We start from the raw sequence: 21,520 nt of genomic DNA on the forward strand, positions 1-21,520 counted from the left end.
TATATTTGTTCTTTAAAAGATTTGAGGTCATAGGTCACGTCACAGGTGGGAGTCGAGCGGCGGATCGCAGTGCGGGAGGGACCAGGGGGAATTGGTCGCCAGTGAAGAAGGATTTTTGACGAATTCTGGCGCGGAATGGACACAACGTGAGGCGTGGTGAAAGCACAGGTATGTTGTTGACATGTTGCTCTTACGGTTTGTTCAGAAATATCCGCGAAATCCAGTCACTAGGTAGATTTTCTAGATGTTTATGTTACGTGCACCGCTAGCCAATCAACCGAAGATCATAATTTTTGCTATACAGCGATTGCACATCTACACGTCATGCACATCTTTCTATACTAGACAGCAGTTTCTTCTGTGTGTTTATCCTACGGCCACTTAGCTATCACAAGGCTCAACACTCCGGTACTGTTCATGTGACAACAAACTGCAATCCGATCTGACAAATTATTCATTAATTCTGTATCATTAGTCAAGTCAAGTCAAATTAAAGCCTTTACATTGTATTTTCTTTCCAATGCTTGTTCGGCCACATGACTTCATTCATTCATTTGTACCAGTGGGGATCAACCTCCACTAAATGACCAGTCTAACTGGTCCGGACCGGTTAGCCTAGTAGTTAGCGTGTTGAATTCCCAAGCCGTGCGGATCGGGATTGGTGCGGGTTCTAATCCCGGGAGCAGCGTACTCGCCTCTTTGGGTTTTTACAGTGGTTCCCACACCGGCCCTGTGAGTAACGATCAGATCACACAGGGATGTCGTACTCGGAGACTCGGGACGAGTCTAAAAAGAAAAGGGGGAGTAGTGTACCAGTGGGGATCAACCTCCACTAACTGACCAGAAAACTGGTCCGGACCCTTTAGCCTAGTGGTTAGCGCGTTGAATTCCCAAGCCGTGCGGATCGGGATTGGCGCGGGTTCTAATCCCGGGAGCGGCGTACTCGCCCCTTTGGGTTTTTACACATTCAAGATCTTGGAGATTGTTGAGTGACCTCAGAATGAAAGTTGAGATATCTTGTCATATTCTTGAATGCTCAACAGTCTCAGAATCAGATTGGGGCCACTGGTGGCGCTTTGGATACTGGTTGGCCCTTTGGATACTGCCTTGCCACCGATTGATCTGCTTGGAGATTATATTTTTACAGGGAGCCCTTCCCCTTTAACATGCTCAAGGTACCTCCTTGAATTTGGGCCCCCATTTTGTGTCCCTTCCAAAAAAACAGGTGCAGTCCCAACTGAGATGTCCCGACCCAGGATTGAACCGGGGTCCCCCAGTTAGCAACTACTGACTAGTGTTGTACATGTAATTGGAACCAGGAGCTCAACTGCGAGGCTGCTTCCAGTTGAGCTATATGGACACCCCCATAGAAAGTGTTTACTTAGTCATTGTTTACACCTCCTCAGTAAATATTGGTATTCTACACTCCATTGTCTTTGACCCAATTGTTTATTCATCACTTTAATGGATTGTTTGTATAGTTTGTATTCACAACCCTGTAATAGCGAAGCACTGTTAATCATTGAGACAAATCAAATTGTCTTATTCATCTGTAATTGATGAACCTTAATTGAATCATACAGTGTACATTTTACGATGACAAAGATAATGGATATTAATCTTTAAAGTATCATCTAGTAGCTACTCATAGATTGTAGTGTCTCAAAGTCTTAGTGATGACCTCCAAATACCTTTATTGATACACATTGTATATAGGGCTCATTTAGATAATTGTACAAATATCATAGAAACAGTACACAGTGTTAGTACATGTTTTGCCTTGTGTGCAATGCATTCTTGTTTAAACTACATGTATCTAGTTTGTATTTGTAGCATAGCAATTATAGCCTCTACCAGACTAACTACGCTGGCTATAGGGAGAAGAATTTGCTAGGGGAGTCTGGTCACTATAGTATAGGGTTTGACCAGCCGTACAGGAGGGGGAAATGTTAACCTTCCCATGGACTGACTCTCCTGGCCAATTATTCCACCCCCTTTTGCCCAATTCTGAGATCCATACCCCCATAGGAAGGCCTGGTAGAGGTTACAGCAATTAGGTGAATGAGGTTAACCCAAATTTAATTACACAACATCCTTTAATCCTTTCTTTGTGTCCAGTATAGATGCCCTTTGCTGTAGTTGTCATGGCATATCACGTGAAATGTCTGTTGACAGGCTCAAAATACTGTGAATGCAGAAATGTTTGCGATGGCTTTATGTTCGCGGTTTTCGTGGCGACTGTTTCACCCTGAAGACCACCTTGAACATTTTTGCCCGAAACTGTAGCAGTATGTGACTGTACTACATACTGTCCAGATTATTATGAATAAAGGTGATTGATTGATTGATTGATTGATTGATTGATTGCCGCAAACTTAAATCCACCGGGAACACCCCATTTTCCCCATAGCACAATAAAAAGCATGCAAACTTAAATGCATTTACAGTAGCCACTCGATTGGAGAAAGCATATATTTTACAGCTTGCAACTTGGGAAGGCAAAATGATACTGGCTGAATCACAAAAATCCAACTGCAAAGCATTCAAAAGGTTGTCTACAACCCCATACTAGATAGAGCCTTTTAGTGGTGTCTATTACAACATGATGTATAATTCATATGAACATCTGCCTAGCAACTGATGTGTTTTGAGTTGAATGTCTTTCATATTACTTGCAAAGTCAATAAATGTCAGCAAGATGGAGGCAAAAACCTATTAAGATGTCAAAGATGAGATACATTTCTGATGGCGGCTACAGTCTAAACTGCTGTGATAACATGTTATTTGGGCTGCTAGTAAGTATTGCCTTGCTACACATTGCCCTCTGAACGCCACTGTGCCATCAACATTTCAAAGGAAATACTGAAAGGCCGTTCAGATGTCACTTTAAAATGGTATACTGTCAAAGGTCTTTGGACTAGAGGATTTTGAGTATGGTTTTCTCACATGGAAGGCTGTCTCCAGCTTTAAATTTGTTTATGTCCCACTCATTATTTGGGAGCCCATGTAGTTAATTTTCGTTGTTAGATAGTCATCTTAACCTTGCCAAAATACATTTTTATTCACCATTTTTTGTGATGAATTTCAGATTTTTTTTATGAATGGGGTGAAATTTTTTTCCGTCCCAACAAGCAAATTTCTATCGCAGGACGGAGGGACGGGTCCTGGAGACAGCCTTGCTCAAATACCTTGCATTGAATTTGGTGTTTCAACATTGCAAAAAGTCACATGCCTGGACTTGTGAAGGAGAAGCTAAACAGAGCCTTCAAATCCCACTGGTCCCACACTGACGTTGGCGCATACTAATGACCAATTATTGTGTGCATTATTGTGGAGCACATTTTACTGTGCTTAGCCAGTGAACTAGTTGTTGGAGGAAGTACTACAGTACAGGTCACCGATAAATCGTGCTGAAACTGCTAATTATGGAACGTACTTAAAAAGAGTGGCTCGGTAAAACCGGCATAAACGAAAGTGCGTCATTATTTTGAAACCTTACAGGAATTACTTTACAGTAAAAGCTGAATATAAGCAGCAAGAGGCCACTTGAAATTTTATACCTACTGGAAGGCTTTAGAAACATTGTGTACATCTATGTAGGGTCTTTATTTGTCGGAATGATAGTGCCCTATTTGCACTTACATAAAGGTATTGTATTTATCATCCAACCCATTTGACGGACATTGAAAGCCAGTAATGTCCCAAAATTGGAAGCCTTGAAATACATACTGGCTAATGCAGTCATTTACACTGAAAGCTACATGTAAGCGATGTGTCAAGCATTTTGTTTTGGTGAATATGGTAGCTTTTTTCTGTATAACTGACCTATTTTCTGGCTGGAATAAGGATTTAAGACTGTCATGATTCAGTAAGTAGTCCGGAAAGATGCTATCAAAATGTATGACACCCTGAACATGGCTGAAAGTTTTCCCTTCAAACTATTACAACTATTTTTACAGTACAGCAAGAAGCAAGAACTTTTACAAGTTTTTTTTACAGAATATTGTCCTCAGTGACATTAGATACAAAGTTGATGTATCAATGTTTCAGTTAACAATCCATATTGTGTACAGTAGCCAGAAAATCAAAACCTGCTACCACCATGGCTGCAGGTCTTCCTCAGACACAAGTACACATGTATCCGTTTTCCAATATCTTCTATCTTATATAATTTACCGCATATACTAACTACATGTATCTGCTCATCTAGTACACTAGTAGTAGCATCTTTCTATGATTCACAATACCAGTTACAAATTTGTTTTTTCGAAACAGATGAAAATCGATGTGCACGCATATGTCATCCATATGAATAAGTCAATGTGGCCTAGAATAGAATAAAAAGTTGGTTCGATAATCTTTCAATTCCATCATTGTGTAGCCAGAAAACCAGAACCAGCTACAACCAAGCCCACGCAGGTGTTTCTAAGACTCAAGGCAATCCTAGTTCTTAAGTTAGCTTAAGAAGAGACACACCGGCATCTCATTTGTCTTCATTACACCACAGCCAGGGGTTTAAAGACTAGAGAATAAATGGATGGTCTTGAAAGTATTTCAGGTGATTTATTTCTCTCACCATGTATCCCAGGAACGAAGTCACCAATCAAGTTGGTTTTCTCTCTGTAGAATATTAGAACAGACTATAACATCTTTTTAGATAAGTTTGATTTCTTAAGTTTGATCTGTCTTTCCTTACAAGTCTTGACATGTGAGCCAGTGTGTCTATTGAGGTTGAAAATTGGAGCACAAGGTTGTGTCAAAAGTGAAACTCATGGGGATGCTGGTAACTGACAACAGATGTTCTGGAGAATCCTAGGACAAACTGGATACAGGTGCAAATCTCAGCCTGTTTTTCACTTTTAGAGAATACAATGTATATACTATTAGGCTTCCTTCCTCTTTCTTTCCTAAGGGCAAGGGAAATGGTTTGGCTGATTGGGAGCGCAAATTTAGTAAGGCTACTGATTTCTAATCTGATATAGACTGTTTTTTTCCCTTACACATTCGTCAAGAAGGTCATGTTTTCAGAGCCGTTTACAGGTGTGTGGGTATGTTTGTAGACAGAATAACTCAAGAAGTTGTGGATGGATCTGTATGATATTTGGTATCTGGGTAGATGACAATTATTGACCACTAGGTAGCTTTCTATGGTACTGCAGCAGAACTTCCGGGTTTAGTATCGGGTCATATCGGGTTTAGAATATTTCATAGCAGGATACTTCTTACAAGCTTAATGTCTTTTTTTTAACAGACCAAATACTCTTGTCAGCAACAACTTTTTCTCAGTAAACCTTGAATATTTGTGGGTCAAATTCGGTTGCAACTTGCAAGTCTAGAAGAACGTCTTGTGAATAGCAATGGAAAGTATGACGTGCTTCAGCCCACGGCGAAGGAATATTGCACTGATCCAAGAAACAAGTGCAGCGACCTGGCAGACCTTTAAGATGCAGGGCCAGGTCAAAGATCAAGGCAAGAAGGAGAAGAGCTCGAATGAAATATTGAAGGGTTGATGAATAGCACCTGCTGTCTACGCATATCATTACAATACATATTAATCAAAAACATCCAATCACTCTTTTTTAGGGCAATTTGATTTTCTTTAGCATTACCATTTAGGGCACCATAGACCGGATGTACCACTTAGATGAATGCATACGATACATGGAAGAAATTAGGACACAGAAGTGCAGGTAAAACTAAAAGTCTCCTCCCCATAATTGCATGTCCTATTTGTATGTTACTGTTGCATTAGAAAAAAAAATTAGTTTTATTTCAAGGTGCATTTCCAAGAGCATTTGAACACACAGGGTTGCATGCCATCACCCCATATTGGGAGCTGGTCTGGATACTGGGACAATTTGGGATGCTGACCCCAATAACTCCTGTCATTCAGGGCTGCTACTGAGGCTTGTAGTCATGCAGGCAGTGTTGTTGTGTTCCATCGCACCATTCACGTATCATACAAGGTAAGCCTCTATATAGATAGCGTTGGCTCTGTGCTGAATATTTGTAGTACAGGTATATGAGAATATCCTGACAAAAGAAAATTTCGTGTCTATCCTCTTAGTCTATACTGTTCCCCTCTATGCTGTACGTTGTCATGCGATGTTCATGTACAGTTACAGTTTACTTTCTTCCATAGTAACCTTTGTGGATGGATTTGATCATGTGTTTTGATTGTAAACATTTGGTATGATGGTCAGTTTTGACAAAGGAGAGTTCTATATGTAAGAATAGAATTTCCTTGGTTTTGACAGCAGAATTCAGAATTTACATGTATATAAGGGTGCAATGATATTGGGTTGATTCAAATGGGTCTACTGTAATTGCAGATTTGCAAAAAATTGCAATCATAGCAATTACTACATGTTGCCTGAACTATGCATAAAAGGTACTGAAGAACTAAATGTAAGAAAAATCTATAACCTTTACAATATAACCAGATCTATATTACCTTTCAAATTGGAAGTGTTCAATCAACTACAAGATGTATTAGTTATTTTCATTGTTAAGAATAACATATAGCTTGTACTTAATGTCTTTCAGTGGCAAAAAATGCAATGAAATTACTGTTTTTTGGCAAAATCTAATGTGGACCATGATCTATCTCATTTGCTGGGAGATATGTAGATTAATTTATAATAAGAGACTAGATATTTTGTACCTTTTTTACGTTATCGTGTCTGCATGTAAAAATGACTCTGTAAAAATATACCCTGTTACAGTAATAGCAAGGAAACTTGCTGGCCTAGAGGTATGTGCCACTATGCACTATAGCTACAATGTGACAATCTTGTAATTAGCCTTTGGGGCACGGGTTTGCAAATAAAGCTTAAATCCTCAGTCAGACAAGACAATAAAGGTATTATTACCTTCGTATAAGAGAGGCCTGTTAGCTCTGTTATCTATAATTCCAGAAGGTTTTTGCAACGAAAGACCAGAAGAAAACAAATTCAAGGTTTGCCTGTTTATTGATCCTGGTTGCCTTGAAGTCCTTAACTTCTCATAGCTCATCCTCACCTTCTACTGACTTCTTGAAGCAGAGAATTAGCTCCTGGTATCAGAACTTGACCTTCTAGCCCTTAGCGTCCTCTAAGCCAGCCTAGTGAAGTATCTGTGTTGACCCAGAGTGCAGAGGGGTCAGGGAGTGTGTACACATTCTGTTAGTTTTATTGCCTCTTATTTTACACATGGTTTGGACAGTGTACATGCCACAACTGTTTGTGTACCCTCGTTTGCATGGAGAGATGTTGTTTTTAGATACTGGTTTTATAGGAGGTTATTCCAGTCATGAACTTCTCCAAGCAGAGGTTCGGTGGGGAGGGATCATGATGATTCGGCCCTTTACCAACTCGGTCCAGTCAGCTCAACAACACCCTTGTCAACTTGGCCCAACACCCTGGTTTCTTACAGCCATGCCTTGAATCTTATTCTTAAGATGTTTCGAAGCTGCAAGTACCCTAGTATAGTAAGAAAAGCTGTCAAAGACTACAATGTTTATGTTTGCAATACCTGTGTTAAAAAACCCAACTGTAACTGTAATTTTTGTATCTTTTTCTGTACAATATAATTATCTTGAAATCTTCATTTAAAAGTTCATCTGTGTTGGCAATTGCAGTTCAACTTTGATTCAGAACCTTGACATCTTGTAGTTTCCACATGTTCTGGAATTTACAAATCCCAAGGCAAACCATTCAAACAAGTAGAAAGCCTCCAGAAAATTGCTTCAAATGTTCCGTAATCCCTTATCCTAGTCCTGATCAAGCCACAGTGACCCCCATACAGACCCAGGTTGTTACAACTGCCTTTGTTTTGCATCAATCTTTCATGCAGGCAATCTTTTTCGCCAAGGTTAGCGCAGTGGGCTGGAAGGGATTGTGAAAATGAGCAGTTCAGGAAATCAATCCTATAGGGGAATGGCTGAGCGGAGATGACCTTGAATGCATGGATGTAACCTGTCCATCAGGTCCGCTACATGACCTTGTATTTGGTCTTCTCTGTCTCTAGATGTAGTTCTCACCCCAGTGTAGATAGCTATGTTTTTATTGGTCACTTCATTGCACACTCTAGCTAACAAAAAAAGTGTCATGCTTCTTCCTCTGAGGTTTGAATGCTTGCAATTGTCAGTTTGCGCACATAACAAATCGGAGAGGTATGAAAATGAATTTTTATGTTTTAACTTGCCAATTTTCTATGTTTTGATTTGTTGTTTTCTGTGTGAACAGGATAAGTCAAAATGGTAAGAATGAATCTTAATACTTTTTTGTCTGTAGGCTAAGGCTTTAGTCTAAGGAGTTAATGGCTATTTTTTGTTTTGTTTTCCAGCAACTTTCTTTTAAAGTACATTCGTTTGTTTCTTTGGTATCAGGACTAAGTCAGAGATTCAAATGGACTTTTATTAAATATGATATTTTTGCTTGAAGGTCTGTTTTGTATTGTATCTCACTCAAAATTACAGACAGCTGGATTTTTTGTTGTTGCTTTTTTCCCTTTTACTGGACATTTGAGTCTTTGAAAGATGTTATAATCATTATAATGAATGAAAGAATTACCTTTATTGTACATTTCTGCTCTTACAAGCTAAGTACAGGTCATGGTGATAAAGCAGTGGTATAATTAAAGTGAAATTGAAAATATGATGTGACAAAAAACAGAATCAGATGTAAACCAAAGGCTGCTGCACACATCTGCTTGGAGCTTATACTGTCTGTTCGGGTAGTGATGCTAATAAAAAGGTCCTGGAGTTCTTTAACCTTAATTTGAAGTGACTTTGTAATGGATTATTATTACATGCCTAGCAGCAGGGTTACCTGGATAACTTAATCAAATCGTTCTGTAGCAGAGCCCTGCAGTAAGTAGTTTTACAGTTGATCAAATTGGTGATGATAGCGGCTCGGATTGATTGCGTTTCACCAGCCATAGCAACTCAGCGGTGGTTCTCATCTCATACTGTCAGTAAATCTATAGATTTACTTGTCTAGTTAAGGAAAAGCAGTAACATGATTCTACCAGGGTACATAATTCTGCCACCTTGAAAAGATTCATCCAAACAGATCTCCAAAGCAACGTCTCTATGTATCAGGGACTGTACAATATTTAGCCAACTATCTTGCGCCACTCAAAAAAATTTTCAATGGCCCTCCCCTCAGGCCCAAAAAATGTCAATGGCCCTCCCCCCTTTTGCATCAGCCCTCCCCCGCAAAGAACAGTCCCTAGTGCACTCCTGTATATCTAAACTGTGCATACCCGGGGGGTGCTGCACTAGAGATCTCTCAAACCCACTGTTTTTCAAAGTGGTGGATTTGTGGTGGATTTGTCTAAAACTTGTTTTTGTAACTTCCCAAAAAAAGGACTACATTTTTTTTCCACAATTTTGTCTAAAAGATGCGTGCATCTACTAAGTATATGAGCCTTGTTTTCAGCGGGTTTACCTTGGCAGTACAATGCACGTGTATGCTTACCTAGTTTGTTCTTAGACTTTAAGTTAAAGAGTTGAGTATTTAAAAGCTCAGTATTTAACCTTCTCCATGTGGCCTAGCTCTGTAAACAATAGGGAATTGGGTGCCAAACGGCTACTTCAGAGTGCTAAAGACCAGGAGTGAAATAGTCAATTTCTACTCTAGCAAAGGTGTGTGTGTTATATCCCCAGGATGCAACAAGCAGTGCAGGAAAAGCAGCATTTTTACTGTAAAAGTGATTCAACCAATTCTGGTGTTATCTTCCACTCTAAAATTTTAACATACCGGTAAGGCACTTTGATTGTCTTAACTCCACATAGTAAGTTACAAATTTGCATCTGCTCCTTTCACATTCCTCGACCAGAACAGGCCTTGTAACAGCTTCCAATGCTGAAGTGATTAGAAATTTAAGCTCCTCAAAATTAACTCGTAAATATTTGATAATTCAACTTGCATGAAAGTTGGCCTTTGGAAGAAGTTATTGCATTGTTATTGGTCCCCTGGCAACTTTATTTTAAACTGAAGCCGATCATTTATGAATAGAACAGGTTTACATCTGGGCAAGTACATTTTGTACTTGTCTATGGAAGAAATGATTACAGCATTTTCTGAACTTTCTTAAAATTGCAGATTACAAGTATGTAACGTTACAGTATTCCTGATAAAGGGAAGTAAAATGGCTTAGTATAGGTAGATTAGCATTCTTTAAGTACTGTACCCAGTTACAAAATGTAGTCTGACAAAAAGCCAATGTCATATAACGCTGTTAATACTCATATTCGGTTATATTTTTTTCATTTTTTCAGTGACTTCTTTGCCATGCCAAATATAGAGTTCATACATCTTGACAGAATGAAGTATATGTACAATGTATCCAGTTAGACTGTGTTGAATAAAACATATCAAGTTCTTTTCATACTTGCATGACTCTGTTGACCCAATCCAACAGCAGAATTTCTGTCAATACATCATTTGTAAAAGTACAGGCTACCAGTGTGTCACCTGTATAATTCACTTTAGACATAATACATGTATACTGTTAACAGTTTATGGCTTGAAGTATTACTTATTAATACTCTACTGGAGAAATTCAGTGTCCAATATGTTTCTGTAGAGTAGATAGAGTTTGTACCATGCTAGGTTTTAAAGAATCAGGTTTTAGATGATGTCTTCATCTAGAACTGCTATAGAAACTCTGTGCAATCAAGATGTCTATTACTAGTATTAGTATTACAACAAAGGTGTACATCTGTCTGGGTAGAGATTTCAATCTGGCAGAATTGCCTGTGGTAAAGATTAGTCTCTATCCAGTAACTATGCCAGCTATAGGGAGAATATTTGCCAGGGAAGTTTGGCCACCATATAGGGTTTCATTCGCAGGCGTACAAGGAATTATTAACCTTACTGTGGACTGACTCTACTGGCCAATTTTTTTTTTTTGCCAAATTCTACGATCCGTACCCCTGTAGGAAGGCCTGGTGGAGGTTAGATAAAGATTCTGATCATAGTCTATAGATTTATAAGGATATTCCCTTGAAAGACAGTCTGAAACTTTCAACTTCGATTCATGTCACTTAAGATCGATGGATTGACTTAGAATTTAGGATTCACAAATGGGAGGCCACCCTTACATTGTAGTTTTCACATCCTGATTGAAGTCTCTGTTGTACTCTGAACACAATCCCTACCGGAAGAATCAGTGAATTGCCAGATTGCACTATACTGTATCTACCTTGACATATCTATCCTACACAAATGGAACCATTTGACATCACAGCAAGGTTGTTTCGCTAATGGAAGTGTGGTGGTGTTTTCAAGGTTCGGTACTGTATCAGGAGGATTGGATTTGTCTTCATGAATTTCAAAACAATTTCACTTCCGGTTCAAGCTGCGATTCAAACAATTTAAACGCATCATTCTGTTTCCATATCTAATCTGCCATGTTACATAAATCCGCCACTTTGAACATTGGGTTTGAGAGATCTCTATTGCAGCACCCTAAGGTATGCAGGGTTTAGTTTATGCAAAAGTGCATTAAACTGGGGGACATTGGGTTGGAGATCTGTTTGGATGTATCTTTTCAGGATGGTGGAATTGCTACTACAGTCAAACCTGCCCAAGGCGACCACCCGGCGGACCGAGCAAAAACGGTCGCGATGGACAGGTGGTCGCCATGAAGAGGATTCCACTCACATGTTTCCAGGTCGAGGTTTTCAAATACAGTACGTAAATGGATTGAAAATGTGAATTTAGACAGCATGACCCCCACCAGGTTCAATTCTCATTGACAGAAAGATCGTACAAAAATTGCATTTTCCGTTATCATTGTAATGATTGTATACCGCTATATCGTGTACAAATTTTCGTCATAATTTTGACTACAAAACAATGGTTGCCTCGATGATCTCGCAGCGCCTTCCCACATTCACACGTTACATATAACAGTACACACACACACGCACATCATCGAAGTTTTAAGGCCTAAGACAAATCCCTAGAAAACACCTGCTGGCCCCAGCCTTTTGGGGGGCGCCGATCGCGACCGCTGGATAAAAGGGTCAAATAGTTTTCGATCTGACAACAAAAGATGAAAACGGAACGGTTTGATTTCGTCGCGCCACGCCGCCAAGCTCTGTGCGACCGCATCGAAAGATATGAGTCAGTGCAGCAGAACGCACAGCGTCCAATAAAGGTTTGTGAAATTCATGGAAATAAAAAGAAAATAAGAATATTAATTTTCATCAATAACTAGAGTATTCGTAAATGTTCATACACAAAAGTATCGTGTTTAAGAAAGGTCAGCGGTACGCCAAATCCGGGCTGCGCCAAATCCAAGATGGCGTCGGGACCAAGGAACAACATGTCTCGCCCGATGTTTTGCCCGCCGCGAAGTCATTTTTCGGCGGAATTTAGTAAGACACAGACACATTTTTGTTGAAAATACAAGAAATAGATAGTAATTTCTGTGAAATCTGACTTTTTGACGCCATGCACTACGAATTTGTTTTGAAAATTGAGTTTAAACCAAACTGCGTTTTTCGGTAAACTATAAGATTACGATAGGCACAACAACATCACAAACATTTGTCTTTACAATGTTTATAGGGGGAACGTTTTATTAAAACACTTCATGGAGGAATCGATGCTATAACATTGCTATTCCATATATTTTTGTCCTTATTTTTGTCCTTCAAAGTCTTGAAAACATTTCCGTGAAATCCGGGAGCAAAATGATCCGATGTCACCACACGCTTGAAAATTAGGTGGCCGCCATGGGCAGGGATTGTGCTCTGTGCGGTCCCAATTTGTGGCGGTCGCGGTTGCGTTGGAAGGGTGGTCGCCTTGGGCAGGCAGCTTAATGCTTGTGCCTATGGGGAAATTTTTCGGGACCGAGAAAAAGCGGTCGCCATGGCCAGGTGGTCGCGTTGAAAAGGTGGTCGCCTAGGCAGGTTTGACTGTATGTACCCTGGTGGAATTACGTACTAAGTAGATGTTACATAATGATATGTTTGAAAGCAGTGTTTGAAAGGATTTTTACTATTGCTTGACAGAGCCGTTTTTTATGATTTATGTAGTTAGCTTAGGTTTGTGATCACCCAGTGCTATGGCATAATGCTATCAATTTCAATTGATCCTACCCCTATTTGCCAATTAAATGTGTATCACAGACACAATCTGCCAGTATTCATCCAAAGATAATCCACTGCAACAATTGTATCTGTGTTTTGTCAGAAAATATATGCAAAATGTAACATTCTCTCATGTCAGGTTTCTGCCATATGACAATTTTAAGTATTAAAATCAAATCAAATATATTACTATATATTACATAAGTTATATATATATAGTATGTGACATACATGTACATGTACACAATAAGCCTCTATAGTTATTTTTGGACAAAATTTTTCAATGTTGAAAAGTTGAGAGAGAATTTAACATTGAAAACCTGTTATAAGACAGCATGTATCTTTTATAGCAGAACGGTGTTTTGGAAGGAACCAATTTCATGGTTGTCAAGACGTGTTCCCATACTATTCCTGGACCAGTCAGGTTCGATATCATGAAAAAATGATGTTTATTTTCAGAGGGAAAGAAGTCTTCAACGTTCAGGATATTTGCCAGCTCTACAACCTTTTTTGGTCTTCTCATTTTGCATCAGGCTTGGAAAATCATATCTACAAAATTGTCTAAAAGCCATGATGTGACGGAACAGAATTTCAATCAGCATGCATTATTTTCCCTCCACAAAGCTGTCAGAATGTAAATACGGTCAAAAAGAGCAGAAAGACTCTGCCAAATTTATTTATTTATTTATTTATTTACACTTCTCCAAAACTGGAAGGCATGGCGGAACAGGTGAACCCCCGCAGGGGTCACCTTTTCAAGGCCGCCATGCCGAATGTTGGAACGTTGGATACACGCAAAGCCCTGTCATTGACAGGTAGATTTGCATTCAGGAATGTAACGTTAGGGTCTTTTGAAAACACCAGATGTGCAGTTAACAAATAATCAATAACATCGTGTATCGGCCTGATACTGTGTCATTACCGCCCCGCCTGAGGCCTTAGTCAGAAGTGACGACCGTGGTTAGAATTTAGCATTCAGCCTATTCAGTTCTTTGCATCTCGCGTGACGTTTGACTGGACGGTTCGTTTGTCTGCCTTTGTTCCAGGTCTACGCCATTTCTGTGAAACAGATGGTAACGGTATGGCTTTGACGGAGGCCTTGGCTGGTAACGATATGTATGACGGATGGTTATAGCCGAGGAAATGTTTTCACCTGGAACAAATGCGCACCTATGATACGATCGCTCGGTGAATGAATGTAGGAGGTTTTGTAATCTGGTAGTTCTTTCCTGACTACAAAGGGACTCGGTAAATTCTGGAGGCATCTCGGTGGAATGGGTTTGTTTGAAGTACACTGCCCTTGAGGAGACCTTGCTGCAATGTGTTCTACAGAAAGGTCAGCTTTCATCTAAGAAGCGGACTTCTAGCGCCCTAATTCTGCTCACGCCTTGAAGAAAATTGGATCTCGGCCACGATGAAGACTAGGAGGATGCCTGGAGTTTCCTTTCTGCTGTGAGGTTTTCCCAATGGGTGGAGATTGCAAGCCGCAGACCACATTATCTCTATACGTGTGTACATGTGCAGAGGCAAGAAGCTTAGAAGTCTACTGTGTTACACGGATGACTGGAGGCAAGATTTCTCGCTGCCAAGAGTTGCCCTGGGTTGGTGCCAAGGGGAGAGTCTGATATATCATGAGCCCACGTGTACTTTGTGGAGAAGCGAAGCAAATTGCACCCAGTGTCTACACTCTGACATTAATCCTCATTATGGTTGTCTGCTTGAATGTATGATGTCATAAGTGGGGCACAAAGAGCTTAGAATTGAGTTACAGACAGGAGAAATCCTTCAAGGAGATGACAGAATCTTTCCAGGAATCTGATGATTCCTTATAAACGGTTATTGAAAGTGGAGCTTTTCCAGAGAAATGAGGCCAAAGGGTAATCCGGTATTGGCTTCAGCTTTGGTGGAATCGGAAGGAGCCTTTTCTTCGTCTGTTAGTGAGACTGATTCTGATTCAGACAGCGTACTTGATTGGTCCCAAGACTCTGTGTTTTTCCTGGAAACCTCTCTCAGAAGAAGTCGTGGCATCCTCGAGGAAGATGACAAGGTAGGAATAGACTGTGAAGACATCAGTCTTTTATGTTTTTTCATTTCCGAATGCATTTACAATGTATCATCGTTTTCTTTTACGATATACAGGTAAGATTTTGTCAATGTGTCAAAAAACTGCTTGGAGTTTTCATAGTCATCAATTTTTCCTCAATATAATGGAACCACCCACACAGATCCTCGAGAAAACATTGCGGTTTCCCCCGAAAGGTCGTCTTGAAAACGTAATTAGTTTGACAACCATAATCATTCATGAGACAGACACAGATAACTATCTATTTGACTAATTTGTGTTCAAACTCAATATTTCCCTACAGACTGGAAGAATCAATTCTCAGTCAATTTTGAATATTGCTTTCTACAGCAAGTGTACTGAGTACATGCACCATACTGGAACAGATGGAATGTCCCTGTAGCTCAACTGGTAGGAGTTGGATTCCTGGTTCCGATTAGTTGGTAACTGGGAGACCCGGGTTCAATCCTGGGTAGGACATCTTGGCTGGAGCTGCACCTGTCTTTGAAAAGGGACGTAAAATGGGGATCCCGTGTTCGAGGAGGTGCTTCGAGCAATTGTTAAACGGGAAGGGCTAGCTAGCAACCCCTCCCTGTAAAGATATAAAATATACCCTGAGACTGAAACAGCAAGGATACTTGATACCCTATAAGCTACTACATGTAGGCACTCTAAATTGCAAGGGTTTGAACGAAGTTATACTGGAACACACAATACAAAATAACACAGCCTCCATTTTGCTTTTGATTGGATATTTTACAGTATTATATGTGCTAATGTTATGGGTTTCCTGACATTCATCCTTTACAACACATTCATTTTATGGTAATTTTATGACAGGATCTCAATGAGCCATCATTTTGCAGTAACTCGATAGTAAACTGTGTGCATCATTGCGTGATATTACTTATATGCTAAAGAGGTATTACACATTTTTAAAGGTGCAGCTTAAAACCAAGATCCAAAGATTGATGTTTTTAGCCTACTTTCTTGGAGCTGTTTTTTTGTTGCTACACATGTATTTCAAATTCCCTGTACAATGTCCTTAATGTTTGTGTGGAATCAGCCATTTTAATGTTTTGTGCAGTAGATTATTGAATCCCATGGTAGAAACTTCACAAATGCTGTATACTGCCTAAAAGGGGTTGAGAAGAACTGTTAGGTAATAGAGTGCCTCGTGCACACTATCATTAGTATGGGTACCCTCCTCCGTAATAACCAATGGCTCAACCTTTTCACTTGCTAACCACAGCTACACTCACTACTAGTATCCAGCAAGCGAAAAGATTGAGCCAGCGGTTGCTACAGAGAATGGCATCCAGATTACACTATTATAGTCTTGAATTACCAATCATTTATGTAGATAGGGAATACATTGATTGAATCAGAGACCTGTACTATATAGCTAGTAACTCATAGGAGCACTGTTTGATACACTCATTGAAATCTTGCAGTATAGGGTAGTTTGAGATTGGGGCATTTACCTCCAGTAAGGGGTACTATTTCTGTTTGTGTGTTTGCACCTATTACTCAAGATCCTTTTGATGGATATGTTTGAATTTTGGCATGTTGATAGTTACTGATCAGGTCCTGATGAAACATGGCAATTTTGGGCACCGTAGCAGTATTTTCAGGTAATGCAGATGGTAGAAAAGGCATTGATTCATCTTTTTTTTTCCTGTTGGAACTTTCAATGTAGATCCTTATACTATAGATCTGTGTTTCTCTTTCCTATACTCTGACCTCCCTCTGTGCCCTGTCCAGGTCCCTCGCCCCACCACTGCTGCTGACGGTGGTTCTTCTGCCATGAAGATCAGTGTGACCGCTGAAGAACCCAGGGTAAGCTCAAGTGCACACTCTTATTACCTCTATCTGCTGCCAACTACATATTAGATCTTTCTACCTATAGCTACGCCAAGAAGGAGTCATCTGTTCGTGTGTGGCTGTCTGTCTGTCTGTCTGTTGCAAGCATAACTGAAAAAACTTAAGATCAGTGTGACCGCTGAAGAACCAGGCGTAGGGTAAGTTCAAGAGTCAAGTGCACACCTCTACCTCTCTGTGTTGCCAACTACTTATTAGATCTTTCTACCTACACCAAGAAGGTTATGTTTTAAGTGTCGTTTGTTTGCATGTGGCTGTCTGTCTGCCTGTTGCCAGCATAACTGGAGAAACTGAAGATCAGTGTGACCTCTGAAGAACCCAGTGTAAGCTCAAGTGCACACTCTTTCATTACCTTTATCTGCTGCCAACTTCATATTAGATCTTTCTACCTATAGCTATGCCAAGAAGGTTATGTTTTAAGTGTCGTTTGTTTGTGTGCGGCTGTCTGTCTGTCTGTCTGTCTGTTGTGAGCATAACTGAAAAAACTTAAGATCAGTGTGACCTCTGAAGAATCCAGGGTAAGCACACTGTTACCCCTCTGTTCTGCCAACTACATGATAGATCTTTCTTAATTACCTTCTCGGCAATTACCTTCGCCAAGAAGGTTATGTTTTTGGTGTCATTTGTTCATGTATGTCTGTCTGTATGTTGCCAGCATGGCTAGACCTGGTCCCTGTAATATTTATCATGTTTCTCAGGGTCAAACTCAGAGGGGCCTGTGGTATAAAGTTTCCTTGGGGGCATGTTGGCCCTAGAGCCGAGGAGCTCGCCTCAGTAGGCCCTGGAAACAGTCTGGCCTCCAGGCTACAGCAACTGGAGACTTGTGGATAGATTCTATCCGGTATAAGGAGGGCTGACAAAAAATGGGGAATATAATAAGAAGGTCACAATTTTCCTCAACAACCTCTGCTTGGACTAGGTTGGAGAGTAGGTTTATCCAGAAAACCAGTTTAGCTGGTCTATATTTAAGTTAGAGTGATTGTGACGGCAGTCATAATATAGCAGTCACAGAAGCTGTACAAAACACAATTATAGTATAACCATTCCAACCCCAGATATACATCAGTGAATAAAGTTATGTGCTTACTGATGAAAAAATGCAAGGAACAACATGATTCGATCTCCATTTTCACTAATGCATTGTATTTGACAGATATGTTGGAAGCTCATTAGCATACAGAATGTGTGGCTTTCATAGAGCACGTGTTTGACATAGGTGTGTCATTGTTTGGGAGAAAGATCCACATGTTTGTCTAGCTTAGTGCCAGTCTATACCAGTACCAGTGAAATGCAGTCTAGTGAATGGTGGTTGTCGCAGCTACATGTAGGTTGAGCCTGAAGTGAATTTTACCATGGAGAGAAAAACAACAGACACAAAGGTATTGGAAAAGCACAAACCTCTTTTTATTAGATCTATATATTGACTGTCCATGTCAAACCTATGATCAGGAATAAGAGGAAGATATGATTATGAAGAAACATTTCATTCTTTAGTCTAGACTTTATCTACTTTTTCTTAACAATCAACAAAAGAAGGTACAGGATGCATAGGTGATACACATTAACATCACCTCACCAACTACTTTGTGTTGTTTATATTAGTACCTTCTATCCCAATGCTCTTGGCATATTTAGACTTTTCTTCTTTTTTTAGTCATCTGGGACTTTTGACATATACATGTATGTTGCTGGCTCAACACATTTATTGGGACAGGTCATGATCATGATCAGGTTGTTGGCAAAAATAAAGGGCAGTTCTAAAAATGGGGTTTTGACATTATACAGGGTGTATGTCTCTGTAGTTCAAAGTGGCCCTCTGTTGCTTGAACGTGATGGTCTAAACAAGGTATGTTAATTGTGGCATTGTTTATTTTTGAGTTACATATCTTTTGCAGATTGTGTAGATTCTGTATTGCTTACTTATTTTTTTAGTCGATTCCACTTTCGGCATGTTGAACTATTTGCAGTAAATAAAACACCAGTGATATGCGATGGTCAAGTAAAACTATTCACAGCTGAACTGACCAAGCCTAGTCATCTTCGTTGGTATTTTGTGATGGTCCCTCAGCCCTTAGCTGACTTCTATCAAAAACCTTGATGATTTGCAACTGTCCCTGTCATTGACAACTGGAAATCTAATACAGTTTATAGAATCTGTATGTAATTTACGATGGCTAGTCGGTTTAATTTGTTATGACCCCTGTCCTTAGCCGACCCATTTCAGAAACCTTGATAATTTGTAATGGTCCCTGTCAAGTCTTAACTGACCAGCCCATCTGGAACCTCTGCCCAAGGCTTCCCTTCCTGTCATGTCACAGCTCTGTCGTACTTGGCTCTGATTCAATCTGACCAGGAAGCGACATGTAGCCCAAACAAACATACGCAGATTCAGCTCCCAAGTTTATCATGATACGTGGCTGCCTGCTGGTATATAATGTATACATCAAAGACTCATCGGGTGATGTGATATCGTTTTTATGGCGTGAAGCACTTTTGTAAAAAGCCCATGAACTCGTGGATTGCCCCTGAATCTGTGGAGAGGATATGCGCAGATCTGCTTGGGTGGCAAACAAACATAGTGGTCTCTAGACAGTGGATGACATGTTTTTTTGTTTAGGATGATGAATGATATTTAGATTTTATGTGAGAAGATGAGGCTCTCTTTACTATGAAGGTTGGAATGAGACAAACTGGTATGTTACCTTTTTTGAGTTTGAATTCCTTTGTCTTTCAGGTTTACATTTTGTATGCTTTTGTATGTAAGCCTATGTTACAGAATCTCTTGCTGTCAGGGCCTGGTTGGGCCTCTTCCCTGACCAGTAGAAAGGCTGCTACACGCAGAAGCGTGTGTTACTTAGTCAGGCTATCTTTTTTTCAAATCTGTGATTTTTCATTGATATTCATGGTAGGATGTTGGACACTTTGGCTCTTTACCAACACTACCCATGGCTGATCAGACCAACTTGGCCCAAGAACCTTGTCAACTCGACCCTTAGTTGACCAGGGTGTTGGCCTTAGTTGACCAGGGTGTTGGCCTTAGTTGACCAGGGTGTTGGCCTTAGTTGACCAGGGTGTTGGCCTTAGTTGATCAGGGTGTTGGCCTTAGTTGACCAGGGTGTTGGGCTGAGTTGACCAAGGTGTTGGGCTGTCTCGTTGACCAAGGTGTTGGCCTGAGTTGACCAGGGTCTTGGCCTGAGTTGACCAGGGTCTTGGCCTGAGTTGACCAGGGTCTTGGCCTGAGTTGACCAGGGTCTTGGCCTGAGTTGACCGGGCTGAGTTAGAAAAGGGCCAAATTTTCCTGATCCCCTCATTGTAGGCCAACAGATGAAAAAAATTGTGAAGTTGAACTTGCATACTGTATGTGACATCAAGTTCAGAGGTGGTATTCGAAATGTTCTAGATATTTACATTTTGGTCAAAGCAAGATGTTTCGAATAGCTTTACTCTGGTAAAATCTCATTTGAAATGTCAAAATGTGCTATAGTTTTGTGGCTAGTAGATACATCATATAACCTTCTTCCGTATTTGTAACAAATGCAAATTTGGCGTCAAAAGATTCCTTCAGCAAGGATGATAAGCAACATAGAAAGTCACACATGGAAAGCCCAAATGTATGTCATTAGTGCAATTTATTCAGACAGACACATATCCCACAGTGCCTGCATTTCTAACATAGCTTGGCCTTAGGGTACTTGTTAGAGAGGTGAAAGGTGTTTTTGACCACAGAAAGGTATACATATCACATATGTGCAAAGGTTTGCCCATTGGGAAAGGGTTCAAAGCTGGGCTTTCTGATGCGAGTGCTGTTCACTGAGGTAAGTTCTATAAAGTACTACAAGACTACATACATACAGTTGTAGCTAGATGCATCAATGAAGGTTAGACATCCAGGTAATAAGATACCCAAGGTAACAGTTACTCAAGCAGCTGGACAGATTTTGGAAACGGTATGACGTAGTACGCAGTACCTTTCAGTGATTGAGATATTTTGTGTTCACTGAACTTAGATGTAAGATATACATGTATGCATATGGCCTCGGATGGTAAAATCCTTATCAACATCAGCCCTACAGCATTGGCTATGGCTAAACATTGCTACTCGAGAATGACAGTCTTTGCCACATCTGTAAGCTGACTCAGTTCTGTTGCAAAGTTCTTTTTTGAGATGTAACATTAGTGTTGTTATATTATAATCAGCTCTTCAACTACATATACAGTGTAGGCAGTCAGCCCTTTACACTATGGTACCTTTGAGACAAGTCCTTCTGTGCACCGTTCTAATAATTAGCCTTGACACTGAAAGGGCTTACAGCGCACAGTAGGGAAGAGTAGTGCTGCTGGAGTTGATTAGAAAAATCATCTGGTAAGAAGACCAGTCAGGTTTGTTAGAAGGCGGTGGGGGGAAGAAATTCAATTTCTCTTGTAATTGTCTCACACTCTATGAAACCCCTGTTTTGTTTTACCCTTCTTGTTAAGTGACGAGAAGGTTA

The 21,520-nt window shown here is 40.2% G+C and overlaps 1 protein-coding gene across 4 annotated transcripts in view; it reads left to right on the top strand.

The window, feature by feature from the left end:
* Positions 1-35: 35 nt before the first annotated feature.
* LOC136447968 (NXPE family member 3-like) overlaps positions 36-21,520 on the top strand; it is a 35,483-nt gene continuing 13,998 nt past the window's right edge. The window contains exons 1-2 of one of the 4 annotated variants that reach the window (XM_066447117.1): positions 36-168; positions 16,914-16,988. In XM_066447117.1, the coding sequence (XP_066303214.1) occupies positions 16,956-16,988 (33 nt within the window). In that variant the 5' untranslated portion in view covers positions 36-168; positions 16,914-16,955. Of the gene's footprint in view, positions 169-14,108; positions 15,135-16,913; positions 16,989-18,350; positions 18,410-21,520 lie in introns of those variants that run through there. The other 3 variants (XM_066447116.1, XM_066447120.1, XM_066447118.1) reach the window with 3 other exon arrangements.

This window comes from Branchiostoma lanceolatum, chromosome 13, assembly GCF_035083965.1.
Source record: "Branchiostoma lanceolatum isolate klBraLanc5 chromosome 13, klBraLanc5.hap2, whole genome shotgun sequence".
Lineage (NCBI taxonomy): Eukaryota > Metazoa > Chordata > Leptocardii > Amphioxiformes > Branchiostomatidae > Branchiostoma > Branchiostoma lanceolatum.